General features: G+C 41.7%; 1 protein-coding gene across 4 annotated transcripts in view; it reads left to right on the top strand.

Moving 5' to 3' along the window:
* Nucleotides 1-16,211, top strand: part of CLCN4 (chloride voltage-gated channel 4) — a 44,118-nt gene that overhangs the window by 13,146 nt on the left and 14,761 nt on the right. For all 4 annotated transcript variants that reach the window (XM_069003757.1, XM_069003767.1, XM_069003762.1 and 1 more), the window contains 6 exons: nt 178-277; nt 6,594-6,781; nt 12,121-12,243; nt 13,818-14,024; nt 14,116-14,196; nt 14,713-15,258. In XM_069003757.1, coding sequence (XP_068859858.1) covers nt 178-277; nt 6,594-6,781; nt 12,121-12,243; nt 13,818-14,024; nt 14,116-14,196; nt 14,713-15,258 — 1,245 coding nt within the window. The remainder of the gene's footprint in view (nt 1-177; nt 278-6,593; nt 6,782-12,120; nt 12,244-13,817; nt 14,025-14,115; nt 14,197-14,712; nt 15,259-16,211) is intronic.

Genomic DNA, 16,211 nt, shown 5'->3' with positions numbered 1-16,211 from the left:
ATGAAAGGGCTGCTGCAACTTGATCCGATGAGCATTTCAGAACAAATTATTGGGACTGCAGGAAGTAGAGAGTAGAGAAATTGTATGCACCATCTAGGAGTTTAATTATTTTCAACATTGTACTCTAAAACTGTCAGCCTGAATCAGCAGCACATCTATATGTATGTTTAATTTCAGATTACAAGCAAAAGTAAAGAATCCATATGGGAGTTCATCAAGAGTTTGCTGGATGCCTGGTCAGGATGGGTTGTAATGCTTCTCATAGGACTACTGGCAGGTATGTATGTGTTAGTGCTACAGCTATGCCTGGAGCATCTCACCCAAGCTGCTGCAGTACCATCTGCTTCTCTTTGTACTTCATTGTCTCTCCATTGATGTTTTTAGTTTTTAAGCTAAAAAGACAACTTTGCATTCATGGAGTTATGATCCTAAATAAAAATACCCACTTGCAAAGTCTCCTTTTGACTGCTGACCTAGAGAAAAATGTTTTCACCAGTAGAGGGATTTTTCTTTTGCTTTGGGAAATCTGCATTTTAGTGCTTCGTACTCAATGGACTAGTTTGACTTTCTGAATCTTTGCTTTGCAGAAGTCGATTTTATTTATAGGATTTTGTTTCTTGTCATCACTTTAGTTCTGCAAAATAGAAAATATGATGTGGGGAAAACACTGGTTGTGGACACTCAAAGGGGAGCTTTATAAACTGCTGTTTCCACTGGGTTATCTTCTTTATGTATGCCTGAAAGCAAAATAGTTTCAGACTTGGATTCAGGTCTGCTTCCAGGCCAGACAGACATGACATACTTAACAGTCTGCTCAAACTCACATGGCAAATTCATTAATTTCCTCAATTTCTCCTGTCTTCTCCTCAGTTTAGCACATCTTCCTGCTTGGAAAGCTGCACTTCTCTGACCCAGCTGAGACAGCTGCCATTTTTTATGCTTTTTCTGTGATGTCAGGGTGCTCTTGTGTTATGCTGCTTGGTAAAAGCACCATGTGAAGCTTCCCCGTTTCCAAGGGGTGATGGGAATTTCCTGCTCAGCATCTGTCAAGTTAATATGTTTATTTCATTTGTTAGGAGCCTCAGAAGTACTGGTGAAGTTCTTGAGAAACATTTCTGAAGTGACATGTTTGGCAAATTATGTAATTTCATAGACATGCAATTGTTTCCACAAAAACTCTGTTGGGAGGGTGAGATGAGAAGAGAGTCTGATAGACTGATAGTGTACTACCAGGGCTGCTGAGTCCAGCCTGAAGGCCAGGGTTGGTCTCATCTGGGATGGAGAATTCTGCCTGCAAATAAAGTTAGAGCAAGCCCTTGAGGGCTCCAGTGACCTCAGTAATCCTCTCCTCATACAAAGAATGTGGTATACATGCACACACTCCCATTTTAGTAAAAACATCCCAGAAGGTTTAATTCAGTTCTAGTTTGCAATGCAACCTCAGGCTGAAATCCTCAAGGCTGTCAAAAGCCAGAGTCACTGTCCTCTGATAAACCCTAACATTGATATGTCCAGCTTGGGAATGGGGTTTGAGGGTAAACTAAACTGAGATCACCCTTTTCAATGACAAGGGTGCAGAGCAACCATTTTACCTCAAAGAATGAAACCGAATTAGTCAAGAATCTTAACCAGATTTGAGGAGGGAGGAGGTGGTGGTGCAGTCAAGAGGCACTTCATGTTGTTGTCCTCTCTTCTTAAAATATTGCCTGTTCAGAGAAGTGAGCCTGCCACAAAGGCATCTGTATGATCAGATGGGATTGCATGGACCAGCCGGGCTCCTCCATGGTCCCTCCTCTGCTGAACAGGCAGAAGCTGCTGCTGCTCCAAGGGGAGTAGCCTGGTCAGTGGATGGACACTGGGTGAACCCTTGAGCAGCTGGGTCCAGGCATTACCAGAGGTGAGCAGAAAGTATGGCAAGGCATGGGAGAGAAAGGGGAAAGGGGCAGCAGCAGTACCCAGGACATAAGGGTCCCATGGAGCATCCTTCCCCTGCCCTCCCTGTGCTGGGCACAGAAAACAGCAAGATGGGACTCTTGGAAGAGGCTGGCAGGGGCTTCCCCAAGCTTCCAAAAGCACTTGGGTCTTTACCCAGGCCCAGGAGTCTAAAGTGAGCTTAACTGATCTAGAAGCCTAAATCCCATCAATTTGGTAAGCTTCACCTTTCAGGTTTTGCAATACCTCAAAGGTTGCACCTCCACTGCCAAGATGAGCAGATGAGGCCAAAAGGCGCAATCCTGGTTCTCCAGTGCTTCTGCCACTGGGCCCTGTTGCTCTGTGCATGTGTAGCTGCACTGGGTCAGTTCTGACTTCCTAGAAAAAACTGATTTTAGCCAGATTAGTTTTCAGTTGATTTGTGGTCTCAGCAGCATTGGTCACCACAGAGCCACAAGCAAACAAAAAATAGCTGATGGGAAGGAGCTGATGGAAGGAGGAAGGAGAGGACCATCCCACTTGGCAGTATGATACATATATATATATATATATATATACACACACATACACATATATATATGTATCATGTCATACATATACATATATCTTGTCATCTTTGGAATGTCATCGAGCCTGCATCCTTTGTTAGTCCCAGAAAAGTGTAGGTGGGAAAGGGATGTCTGGAGGGGGTTCTGCTCTGGCTTCCTGCTCACAGCAGAGCCAGCCTCAGGGTTACAGGCAACACCAGTGTATATTGAGAATGTAACAGCAGCCATTGGGATCAGATCATAATTTCCTTTGTGAGGGTGCACACACAAATTAGCCTGAGCAGAGCCTCTCACTGCCTCCAGTCTGTGGCAAGTACCCACAGGACCCTGAACATCCTGCTGGAGGGAGATGATGGTGTATGACACTGTCAAATGGCTGGAAGGGCACTGAGGAACTCCTGGAAGTGAGGCTTTGAGAGCCAAAGCCTGCTAATTGCAGAGAAGAGGGAAAGAACAGTAAAACCCAAAAATGTTGTTTCGTGTGGAGATCAGATAAGACTGTTCACACAATGGTCTAGAAAAAGATACTGAGCACTACATGGGCCTGTCTCAGTCAGAGTTCCATGCTTTCCTCATATAAAGCAATGTATGGGGAGTGAGCCTAAACATTTATATATGGATACCAAATTTTTTAAACATTTGTTTTTAAGGAAATCTGAATTTTTGCTGGGCCCATTCTGCCTGCAGACCAATGGATGTTCCTCAGCCTAACCACTACTACTGCCCAACTAAAAGCATATGCTCTTTGTACATCAGCAAGTGTCTGTGTTTTTAAAGCTATGTAACAAAAAGTGCCATCATAGTAATGTTGAAATGCTCTAATGCTGAGGCTGGATGTGCAAGAATTCCCTCTGTAATCCACCACTTGGGTGATGCTGTTTTCTGGCACAGGTGCATGAAGAAAATTACCCTTTCAAAGCAAATTTTTAGCATTCTCATTATGGCACTGTAAAGGAAGAAATTGGCCATCATCAACAAACAGAAAAGGAGAGAGGTAAAAGGCTAATATCTAAAATAAAGTTCAGCATTGTCTGGCTTTGGAGTACTTCATTATTTTTCCTTCCAGGCAGGAGGTTACATAGAAGGGGGACCAAACTCAGCTCCTTTGATGGGAGAAGCAGGGAGATAAACCTATACTCTATTACAGTCTTGACAGCCAAAATAAGCACAAGAAATTAAAAGCTTGACTTTGAGATGCTGAACTGTCTAGCACTTGCATTAATTTCACTTAAAGCTGCAAAAATTCAGAACTTGGAAAACTTCTAGCTCTGGTCACATAGGTGGTGAAGCATTTATTATTGCATTATTATCTTGGCCCTCCTTATGATTTTCTTCTCTTGAAGGCTTGTGTAGTAAATTGCATGAAGCATTTTCCTCCTTATGTGGATGCCTAAGAATCTGGCAGAAGGGATTAGATCAGCTGCATAATTAAGCACATTGTCTCAGTGGTGCTGAGGTGCCTGTGAGCTTGTTATATTAGAGAACTGAATGTTTGTTCTTCAGTATAGTTATTAACTTTATTGGGCAAAAACATTCAGAAGTCTGTCTTTTGCACCTTTGGCTAGGTAGCATTAATGTGCAGCTGCCTAGTTAAATGTAGTGTAAACTTTGAAGACTACAGAGAACATTAAAGATCCATCCAGAGGTGCAACAGACACAGCATTTGGTCCAGAGGATGAAGATTCCTTGTTTCTGAAACTTTCAGAAAATTGGAGGACAATTTAGAGCTCACTGAAAAACAGGAAGCTATGCATGCTGATGTTGCCAGCAATGCAATGATTAATCGTCATCTAGCAACATGGTTCACGGTTTCCATAGAAACTTGGGAAAAATGGAAAAGAGTAACCAAGATTAAGCCAAGATCTTCATGAAAGAAAATAATTGCTACAAACATCATCACTCCCATCTGCAGCCTTTTTTTTTTTTTTGTGTGTTGTCCTCTCTAGTATATCTGTATAGTTCTTCAGATTATTTTTATACAACAGAAATTCTTCACTGCTACCTTGGTCACCACTGCTTGTCAGTGTGGGGACAAGTATCCTTCTTAAGGGTGGGAGAAGAACCTGTGGGTTTTTTCTGGTCTTTGAAGTAAAAAAAAGGTTCCATGCGCTTGAATTATTTGAAATGTGTTTTTCCTCCTATCTCTTTTACAGAAATGCAAATCAGAAAACTTTAGTCCTAGATGAAATAAACCAGCTCTTGGACCCACTTGTGTGCCCCAGCTGCTAGGGGAAAGGGGAGCAGCCCCCACCCCTGCTTCACATAATTACGTTCTGAGCAGGAGCCACAAATCTATAACAGTTGGAAACTTAAAACCAAACCAGTTTGCATTTTCTAAAGTATTTTTTCCCCTCAGTGTCCTACTGAAATGCATTGATAAATTCTGTTCAAATCCATTAGTGGTTTCCTGAAATTTTATTAATTATTATTTTAGAAATAATGATGACTTCTGCTTTCCATTGTATATGACAGGGATCTGGAAAACACTAAATGACTCTTCTATCAGTTGTTGCTTTAATTCTTTCCAGGAAGTATGGACATACGGACAGAATACAGGTGTCGCTGTTGTCCCCAGGGACGGCGAGAATCACGACACTGAATTCCAGGACAAATGGAATTATTTAATTAATTATCACCTCGTTTATATAACTTGGTTTGCAATAGAGAAATTACATTATTGGGTGCTTGACCATACACCTCCCAGAGTGATTGGCTGAATGCTACAACGCTTATTTCAAAATATTTCCTTCAGTGAACTAAAACAAGACCGTGCAGGTGCGAGACAGAGAGTTATTTACAGAACAGTCTTTTACTGTTTCTCAGCTAAAGCATGAGAAAGGAAAACGTCACAAAATGCTTCAGCAGCTGGAAAATTCCTCTGCTCCTGCTCTTTAGCATCCACACACGCAGGTCTGCCTCTCTGTGTTCCGGCTGCTCCAGCCTCCCGTTCCTGCTGCTCTTGCACTCCTGGGGACCCACCTGCGCTGAGGGTGCTGCTGCTGGGGCAGGTTGTTATCGCTGATGAGCAAATGCCCTAGAGAAGCAGAATTTTTCTTTTTTTTGTGTCTGGCCACAGCAATTATACCTGTGTCTGTGTCTGGTGGCCACCGGGTGTCACTGTAGCTCTGTGTAATAACCGGGGAGAAACTGAGACGAGCATTGTGGTACCGGAAGGATTTGAAAGATAGTTTTATTCTGCATGTCTAGATTGCCAGTCAATGTACACACATATCAAAAGCCCCATTCTGTTAAGTTCATAAGTCAGAATTTGGCATCCATGTTGTCTTTGTAATGAAGTCATCCTTCTAAGGTTGCTGTGTTGGGACCAGTAAAGCTGTAGGAAAACATACATATCCTTCTCCTCCATTACCCCTGAAATACACAGTGTGGTTTGAGACCTGTGGCCCAGTGTCCCTATAGAGACCCTGCACGACGTCCTCCCCATCTCAGCCAGATGGGGCACCTGCCTTGAACAGGCTGCAGGCCTGGCATTGGCTATATCTCCCCTATTTGGCCATCAGTCAGTATGAGAATGATAATATTTAGAATAAAAGCTTATTGAAGAGCATTGAAGGTCAGAAAAACTTGTTAGTGCCCCCAGTTCTTTGGTATATTTGTATTGATGCAGAGAACAGTTTGGCTTGGAAGAGGCCTTTAAAGGTCATCCTGTCCAACAACCCTGCCATGAGCAGGGTCATCTACAACTGGATCAGGTTGCTCAGAGCCCTGTCCAACCTGGCCTTGAATGTTTCCAGGGATGAGGCATCCACCTCTGTGTGCAACCTGTTCCAGTGTTTCACCCCCCTCATTGTAAAAAACTTATTCCTTATACCTAGCCTAAATCAACCCTCTCTTAGTTTAAAACCCTTACCCCTTTCCCTACTGCAGCAGCCCCTGATAGAAAGTCTGTCCCCATCTTTCTCATAAGCCCCCTGTAGGTACTGGGAGGCTGCTATAAGGTCCCCTTCGAACCTTCTCCAGTCTGAGAACACTTATGTTGCACCTACTTACCCAAATCATGGATTTTATTCTGTTATAAAAACTAGATATATTATCCTTGCAACTTGATTATTTTTAATGCCACCATTTCTTTTTCTGCATTTCTTTTCCCAGGTACATTAGCTGGAGTGATAGATTTAGCTGTGGATTGGATGACAGACCTGAAAGAGGGTGTCTGCCTATCTGCCTTCTGGTACAGCCATGAGCAGTGCTGCTGGACATCCAATGAAACGACATTCGATGACAGGGACAAATGTCCCCAGTGGCAGAAGTGGTCTGAACTTCTTGTAAGCCAGTCTGAGGTACGGGAGGCCTGATTAGCTTGGGGTCACAGCAGGCCAGGCAATGCCTTTTTTTCATACTTGCTGATGTTCCCTCCAGAGATTTTCTCTGAAAGTAATGAACTGAGCACACTGCACAAAAAAAGACATTTCCACAAGCAATATCTGCTTAACCTGAAGGAGGTCCTGTGGTTTCAGTGTGATGGAAACTGGAAAACTCTGAGATTGCACTGTATTTTTATCAGTATTAAACTAAAAGTGTTTTATAACATGCATAGCATAATCACCAGGGGACCTGAGCTGCATTTTCTTTATTTCCTTTTAAATATAATTTTATGGGACAAAAAAAAAGGATGAGCACTGAAAAATACACTTATGAGGATGTTTTTGGGATTGCAGATGGGATTTTATGTATTCTGATACAGGGAGCTGCATAAGAACTGCTTATCCCTTGCAATCAGTTTCTCTGTCAGACATCAAGATACTTAGCTAGCACCAAAAGCTGGGGAAAGAATAGGCTCCCTGGGGGTGGCCAGATGAAGAATTTGCAGGGATGATGGACAGGAAGGGAAAAAGCTGATTTGGACAGACATGAAATGTATATTTAAAGATTTTTTTCCCTTGCACTTCTTTTTTTCCCCATAATTGTAGTAATTTTAAATACAAAGAATGCTCTTTCAAAGCAAAGCAGGTGAAAGTTTCATTTTGAAAAAAAAATAAAAAGAAGCCTTTCTGTATACCATTTAGCAGATAATACTTTTTAAAAGAAGTACAAAAAAAGCACATTTTATTTTCAACCTAAGTTATTCAGTGTATTGAATAATATTGATCCCCCTCACAACTCAGATCTTTGGCAGAATTACTGTCTTAAATCCCCCCTTCCTCCTTATTTCTGACTTGAATTTGACAAAAACTGAATTGAAGTGTGTGTGGGTGGAGAGGTTGTCTCAGATCTTCCCCCAGTGTGGAGGTTGTCTGGTGCTGCAGTGTTTGAGGACAACTTTATTGCCAGGCAAGTGTGTCATTCATGTTCTCTTCAGTGCTGCTTTAGGTTTACAGTACAAGAAGTACTAGGTGAGAGTGTCTGTGCATATGTATAGCTCAGTTTTCTATAGTTCTAATTAACCATAGTGGAAATAGTGGGGTGCTCACTGTTCCTGAATATTCTCACCACATAATCAGGGGCAAAAATCTCTCAGCATGGGTGCCAGTCACCGTGCCAAGCTTCCCTTTGCCAGAGTTTTGCTAGGTTCACCCTGGTCTTCATCAGCAGATGTTTTGGGTGGCTGTGTCTTTGTGACAGTGAAGAAATGTTACCCTGATATAAAGCTGCAGAATGGGGGTGATGTTGTAATTTAAAAGAACAAAAAGAAAAACCAAAAAAACCCCCAAAAAACGTGGGAAGGAAAAAAAGAGGAGACTGTTAAAATTATTAGGGGATTTGGAAATCCTGTGCATGTGTTTTACATGCTGTTACTTTGGCTGGAATATATAAATGATGGATATCCTTGAGAAAATTTATTGCTTTCTCCTGCTACTTGGAAACAGCAGTGATGACTGTTGTGTGCTGTGGCCTTTAGAAAAGGTATCAGCCAGGTGAGCACTGTGAAACTTCACTCCCTTTGTGTTCAAACTGGGCTTCTCACCCCCTGGTGTACTGTCACAGTAGGACAAAAAAGAAAAGTTTCATTTTGGCTTAATTTTAGTCTCTTTCCTAAAACAAATGGGCCTCTAAGATCTGTGGGTTCCTGATGGTCTGATGGAGGCTGTAAATGTTATATATATATCTGTCTGTTACTGTTACACTGAAATCCCAGGGAAAGCCCAATAAAAATGTGAATTTGGAAAGTAAAAATTCAGTTTTGTTCAAAAGGCTTATGATATGGGCAAGTTTTGCACTGTAGTGGTAGTGGTTCCTGTAGTGGTAGAGTATTTTAATAGGTATCAAAATACACTGAACTTGACTGAGTTTCAGAATAATTTTGATGGGTTTTTTTCCCAATGTTTCACTTTGTGCCTGACATTTACATAAGAGCTCTATAAGACAACAGTGCACATTGGAGGACAATTTAGGCAAAAAGTATTTGGAACAGTTTCCCTAAAGGTACTTTGGTCAGACATGTCTTCTTTTTTTTATGCATGACCGTGATTCTCTCTCGTCATAGCCAACTAAATTTGACATTTTGAGGACTGAGATTTAGATCAGTTCTTCCTTGTGGTTTTGCCAATTTATGGCTCTGATAAACCCTCTACATATGTTTTCACAAAGAATTGTGACATTTCCTATGGCCTCTCCTGAAAAATGTTTCCATTCTAGTGCTCCTATAAAATGAGCCCAAAGCAGAGGCTTGATATAAATTATTATGGAAAACATAATAGCCCGTTAGACACCTACCAGGCTATGTTTGCTTCCCTAATCACTGTTTTGTAGACCAATTATATCCTTCATTCTTCTGGTCTTGAATCACTTCCAAAGAGGAGGTGAAGAGGGTTTTTTGGTGTGAGAAAGTTTCAAAACCTCAAATTCACTGGCAGATCAAAAGGTCATCAGATGTCACTGGTGATCTGGACTTGCCCTCTTCTGCAGATCGAGTTTGGTCCCGACCCCAGCTTCACTGGGGCTGAGGACCCCATTTTTGATGGCTTACACATGTCTAGGGTGGAGGAAAGGACCCTGTGTCTAGGGTGGAGGAAAGGACCCTGTGTCCTTCCATGGATCATGACACTGGATCCAGAAATGGACTGGGTTCCTATCCCAGGGCTTCTGGATCTCCTGTCATGAAGCAGAGATCTGCAAGACAAGGAAGCCCTTCTAAATGTGGAACCCACTTCTCAGTTTTGCAGCCTTGAATCTGTCAGTCTTGAGGACATACACTGCTGTAACAACCATAGGAGAGAGTCTGTAAACTGTGAGATCCCTATGGAGTCAGAGTAGAGCTCTGGGCCTCTGGAGTAACCATACATTGGAGGGCATCCTGAGGGATGTGGTTTATTTCAGTATTTGAGTTTGTGAGGGTTATTTTCAATTGTGTTCCATCTGTATCTAAACTGGACTGACACCAGATCTGAAATATTGCTTGGTCTTGCAAACTAAAATACAAAGTTTTGCTCAGTTTCCCTACTTGCTTCATCACTGTTGTTTCAGGGTGAGTCTTTGGAGCTGCTGTGGGAAAGGTTGTAGCAGGATCAGCTCTGCTGGTGAGCTGCTTTGGTCTCTGACTCCAGTGTTACATGCTCAAGACCTTCACTGCTCCAGAGCCTCAGTAATGGCATGTAATGGATGAGAAATGAACCGTTTGCTATACTGAGTTACTGCTACTTCACATCCCAAAGGTTTTCATATTATTAATCATTAGAAACTGCTGCAGTTGAACCTGCAGAATGCCAGATATCTGGAAAATGTAACAATGAAAGATGTCCCAAGGGATAAGATTGAACTGGCCATACGGACTCTTGTGGGGTCCTGCCACAGCACTGTAGGTGTATGTGTGACTGCAGTAATGAGCTGACAGAGTTTTCTTATGACTTCTGAGATGCAAAAGAAGAAGAAGTAAAAAGAAACAAAGTTAATTTGACTCCAGTGAATTTAGAAGCAAAACTACAGCTTTTGCTCAACCGAGTAGGGCCAAATTTCTGTAATGGTGTTGGCCTTCTTTGGAGGTACTCCAGGTTCACACTGACAGAAGGATTTTGCCCTGAGGCAAGATATCCAGAGTTTTCTCTAGAGGAAGAGCAAATATTGTCATAGCTGTTTGTAATTGAAAGCACTAGGAGAAGACATTCATGAGACTGTCTTCAGCTGTAGCAACAAAGATCCATGGTTACTACAGCCGGATGTCAATCACTGCCAGTGTGGGATCCATGACTGCTTAGTCTCAGGGCATTGGGGGATAACGTATTGCTTCAGCATTCTGCTATCATCAGCAAAGCCATCTGCTAACTTCAGCAAGCACCAGCTTAACAAATTGCCTTTCTTCCAGATATATCCATAAGGATAAGGGTTAGTGGTATCCTTACTGCATTTTCGTTTGGACAGACCTGGAAAAGGAAGCCAGCAAACATCCATACTGTTAAAAGTTGATTCCTTGCAGATTTGAAAACAGGGAGACTTCTCATCTTTAGGTTTTTTATGTCTGGGAACAGGGCTTGGCCAGCTCTGTTAACTGATACAATTGATTAATGCCTGTTTTCCTACTTGATTTATCATAATGTTGATATCCAGGCTGCTGTCCTGCAGAGCAGAGGCAGGGGCCCCGATGTTCTTGAGCAGCTGGGATTGCATCCGGTAGGAAGAGTTCACTTAGAGGTGAAGGATTCATACCAATTCATGCACTGAGGTTCATCTCGGTTTTTTATTCTGTAGTGTCATGTTGCTACAGGATATGGTTTGAAGGCTTAAGCTCCTTGTATCAATTTGATGCTGCTGAGTAGGTTCTCTTTTGTCCGTGTAGGTGGGTTTTGGAAATTAATCTAAAAAAACTATGCATGTGAGGAGGCAAAAGTATTCCCAGGCAGATTTTAACAAAAGTTTTGACTTGACCATTGGAAAAAAGTAGAAACTTGAAGATCACTATTGACTATGCTTTCACTATGGCACTGCACAGTCAACCATTGCTAATGATCATTAGCATTCCCGTTCTGTCAAAAAAGTAAAGCTGTTCAGTTTGAAGATAGGCTCATTCCTGACAGGAATGATTTTAAAATATTAGGGCAAAAATTACTGAGATGTGTGAGTGGGTTCTGCCAAGCTATGGTGTTTTAAAATTATTTTCAACCCTATCGTGGACAGCACCATATAGAAATAAAGGATTTATTTAAGGTTTTACCCTTCTTGTTTGTGAACTGAACTGAACTGGCTACTGATATACACAGGGATGTTGTTTGAAAAGATCAGCATCTGCATGGAGAACTGACCTTTGAATACCAGCCCTCAGAAAAAATACGTATCAGGGAAAAATACGTATTCCTTGTCCCCCACCATGGGATGAACACAGCAGATTCCTTCATTAGGTGCCTTTTCATTACCAATTGCTTTTGCCCTTATGACATATTTGTTTGATGTTTTGGAACCTGATGTGGGTTAGTTAAATTTTTTAGTGCTTGAAAGATGCTCAGTTTAAGGTATTTGGCTCCCTTGCAAACAGACTGTAGGTACTAGGTTAGGTATTTATTAGTATGCTGCTTCTTTCCATGAGTAATAAAATTGTTGGAGTATATAAGTTATTTGTCCTTCCTGAGGAAAAGCAGCTCTTACTATGTAAATGAAAAATCAGGCTCCACACCATCATGATCCCTAGTAGAAGTGTGAGATTTGCCAATCTGCATTTGTCTAACAATGTTTGTTACTGTTATTTTTCTAGGGTGCAAGTGCTTACATTCTAAATTATTTTCTGTACATTATGTGGGCTCTATGTTTTGCTTTCCTGGCAGTCTCCCTGGTCAGAGTGTTTGCTCCTTATGCCTGTGGCTCTGGAATCCCAGAGGTGAGTTTCTCTTTGTGCATGAATATCCAAAAAAATCCAAACAACCAAAAAAAAATTATTGCCTTTTCCCATTCCAGAAACGTACCATGAGATAGCATAGCGACAAGAAAATTGTCTTTCCATTCCATCTGCCTTCATTCTTTTGTCTTTGCTTTTATGGTGATCATCTCAGTTTTTCATAGTAAAAAGTGTTCATATGTCACTGTGACAGGTTAATGCACGTACTTGTTCATTGCCAGAGTGTGAATTAAAAATCAACATCTCCAAGAGACACATACTCACTAAAAGATTATAGAGATTTTTCCTAGGATGAAATTACTTGGGCCAGTTACAAAACCAGTTTTCCTAGGATGAAATTACTTGGGCCAGTTACAAAACCAGTTATTTTCTAGGCTAGACTCTAAACAAAAGCAAAATAAAAAGAAGGGGGAGGGCTACAAAGCTATGGTTTCCTAAGCTACTGAAGATGCCCATCATTTGGGATGCCTGAAAATTGTCTGGTGCACATCTTTTGCTGTGTTCCTGAACACAACATAATGTACATTATGCCAGCATGACAGCATTATAGCAGCCAAAATATTTACTTGATTTTCAATATTTTACACATTGAGCCTCTGTCTATATTTAAGCTGTTAAATGAAGAACCTTTCAATTCAACCAGCAGAGTCATTGAAAGTCTTTGAAATCAGGGCAGTCTTTTGTTAAAAGTGCTATGGAACCGCTGGAATCATTGTTTAAGAATCTGGCAGACAGAATCAACAGCCCAGAGCTTAGAAATCTTGGCATACTTTTGTTCTTGATCTCTAAGAATCATTCAAATGTTTCAAAAAAACTCACCACAAATAATTTAAAATATTTGAATAATTTCCATGTTTCAAAGTAGTCATGTGTGTCTTTGTTATGTGTTTTATATATTTGTGGTTTTAAAAAGTCTTCATAGTTAACTATATAGCCAGTTTCCAAGTGCTAAATCCCTTGTGTGAGGTGATGCTCAGCTCCAGCCCATTTCCAGCCTAGAGTCCAAACCCAAATCCCACCCTGCAGCCTGTGTGTCATGCACATGCATTGTGCTCTTTCCTAGCCACTCACTAGCAAAATTAAGACAAAATGTGTAGAAATATGATCTTTTGGACTTTCTCATTTCATAATACGTGTATGCTTTTATGGCACAGTGATTCCAAATATCTAGAACTTTTTTTGTGTGTTTTATCTGGAAAAAAAATCTGTCGTTGTTTATTTGCTTTTTTCCTGCTTTTTTAAACTCAAATCCGGTTTAAGTCTGATCTTGTAAGCCAGGGAGATATGTAAGAGTTTCATATTTCTATTGATCTCTGTGAGAGTCCTTACTGCCTTATGGGGACCACCCGTAACAGCAGTAAAAGTGTGGTCTGCTTAACCCGTGCTCAGATATTGCTGTGGGAAAGCTGCCCTACCTACAGTTTCTTTCTCTCCATCACTGTCTCTTTTCAAGCAGTCTGCAACTTTTTAAACTCTGCTGGAGTTTTAACTCCATTTGAAAGTTCAGAGTAGAAAAGGTTTCTTCATCTGTTCAACATGTTCTTCCTGCTTTCCAGATAAAAACCATCTTGAGTGGATTCATTATTAGGGGCTACCTGGGAAAATGGACACTTTTAATCAAAACAGTCACCTTGGTTCTGGTGGTGTCTTCAGGCCTCAGCCTTGGGAAAGAGGGCCCGTTAGTCCATGTGGCCTGTTGCTGCGGAAACTTCTTCAGCAGCCTTTTCTCAAAGTACAGCAAGAATGAAGGAAAGAGAAGAGAGGTGAGGTTGGCTTATAAATTTCTAATTTCCTTGTCTGGATACTTGGGGTTTCAAACTACTCATGCCTTGTGCGTAAACATTTTCTTTGTAGGTCCTTTCAGCTGCAGCTGCTGCAGGAGTTTCTGTTGCATTTGGGGCTCCAATCGGAGGTGTGCTTTTTAGTCTGGAAGAGGTAAGACCTGGCAGTTTACTTGCTTCAATAAATATATTTTAATTTGATACTTTTCTCCAAGATGACTCACTATTTTTCAAATATTTATATGCCTATTTTTCTTCTAAAAAATAATCTGTGATTTCTAGTAATAAGAAATAACCAGATATTTTAGCTTAATCTGAATAGTAGAAGGGCACTGGCTTTCTGGAAACAAATTAGATGAGTAATATGGAGATACATCCCTGTGCTGAGGTTTCTCTGGCCTTCAGCTTGCTAATGCATGGACCAAGCTGTCAGGCATTTCTTGTACTCTCTAGACAGCAACTCTGGATTTAAATTTATTGATTTTAAACTAGTTGCTACTCCTTTTCTGAAATCTGAAAATGCCTCTTCTGATACCTTTGTGAACATGTTCTGGCTGTGGTAAGGGCTAGTGCTCGCAGTAAAGTCAAATGAGACAGATGGTGATGGTAGCTAAAGGAAGCACCCTCTGTCACACCCAGTGAAATGTTTATAGTCTTTGCTTGGTTTTAGGTCAGCTACTACTTTCCTCTGAAAACCCTGTGGAGGTCATTTTTTGCTGCTCTCGTGGCTGCCTTCACACTGAGGTCCATCAATCCTTTTGGAAACAGCCGACTGGTCCTGTTCTACGTGGAGTACCACACCCCTTGGTACATGGCCGAGCTCTTCCCCTTCATCCTGCTCGGGGTCTTTGGGGGCCTCTGGGGGACCCTCTTTATCCGATGCAACATTGCCTGGTGCAGGAGGCGAAAAACCACCAGACTTGGGAAATACCCAGTGCTGGAGGTCATCGTGATAACAGCTATCACTGCCATCATCGCCTACCCCAACCCCTACACCCGCAGGAGCACCAGCGAGCTGATCTCCGAGCTCTTCAATGACTGCGGTGCCCTGGAGTCCTCGCAGCTCTGCGACTACATCAATGACCCGAACATGACCCGGCCGGTGGATGACATTCCCGACAGACCTGCTGGCCCCGGAGTCTACTCTGCCATGTGGCAGCTGGCCTTGGCTTTGGTGTTCAAAATTGTCATCACGATCTTCACTTTCGGCATGAAGGTAAATCGGGCACGGGCGCAGGAGCTGCCGCGAGCGCGAGGCACAGATGGGTTGCCATGGGCAGCTGCTCTCTCTGGCAGGGCTTGCCTGCCTCTGACCTGCCCCAGCCACAGGGCTGTCACTGAGATGCTGCTGGCTCACCTGTATGCACCTTGCCTTGTGGGCCCCTGTGGCAGCACAGGGATGAGCCCTGCTTTTCATCTGTGGTTTTGTTAAGTGAAAAAGAAATCTGTATGGCAATTTAAACCTGCTCTTGCCAATAAGCAATTTCAAGATGATTCCCACTGCAGCTGTTTTTCAGCTCTCTCGTGGACATGGGCTATTTACATTGTTGTTTGTCTTGTTGGATTAATGTCTTAATGTTCCTCAAGGTAGCTATGCTCAAGGAAGTAATAATTTTAAATTTACTATTTTAAACATTTAGAGCGTCACAAAAATATAGAAGTGGCTGAAAAGGTCTATTTTTGAATCTTTTCAAGCACTGTAGCTTGGAAAAAAAAGAGGAATGAATGAGAAGACTAACTGATGTGTCATTTGAATATTCTGGATTTGCAGCTTTTTCCTTCAACAACTCCTTCTCCCCTTAAATGAGTGATGAAAGGTCCAAGAACAATTTATCCAAGCTTTCAGTATATACCAAGCTGTTTGTGGTGAGCTCTATATATCTGATTAATAGAGCACATAAAAAACAGGTTCTGTCTGTCTACAGCTCCCATTATCTGAGCATTTATTTCTGGATCTGATGTCTGCAGACAATGAGAAGTTTTTTGTAGTTATACACTATATTTTATACCATGCTCCGAACTAAAGTATCTCATCTTTCTCTTAAATGCTACACTTCAACTGAGGATCCATTTTTAGCCTTTCGCTCTAGAAACTGATTTATGGCTGACAGTCCATTCTTATACTTGTTCATTAAAAGCTTTGGTTCTTTATTTGAAATGTGATTCTTT

This window comes from Aphelocoma coerulescens, chromosome 1, assembly GCF_041296385.1.
Source record: "Aphelocoma coerulescens isolate FSJ_1873_10779 chromosome 1, UR_Acoe_1.0, whole genome shotgun sequence".
In the NCBI taxonomy this organism is placed as follows: Eukaryota; Metazoa; Chordata; class Aves; order Passeriformes; family Corvidae; genus Aphelocoma; species Aphelocoma coerulescens.
The sequence above is the reverse complement of the archived record's forward strand: the minus strand, read 5'-3'. Positions and strand labels throughout refer to the sequence as shown.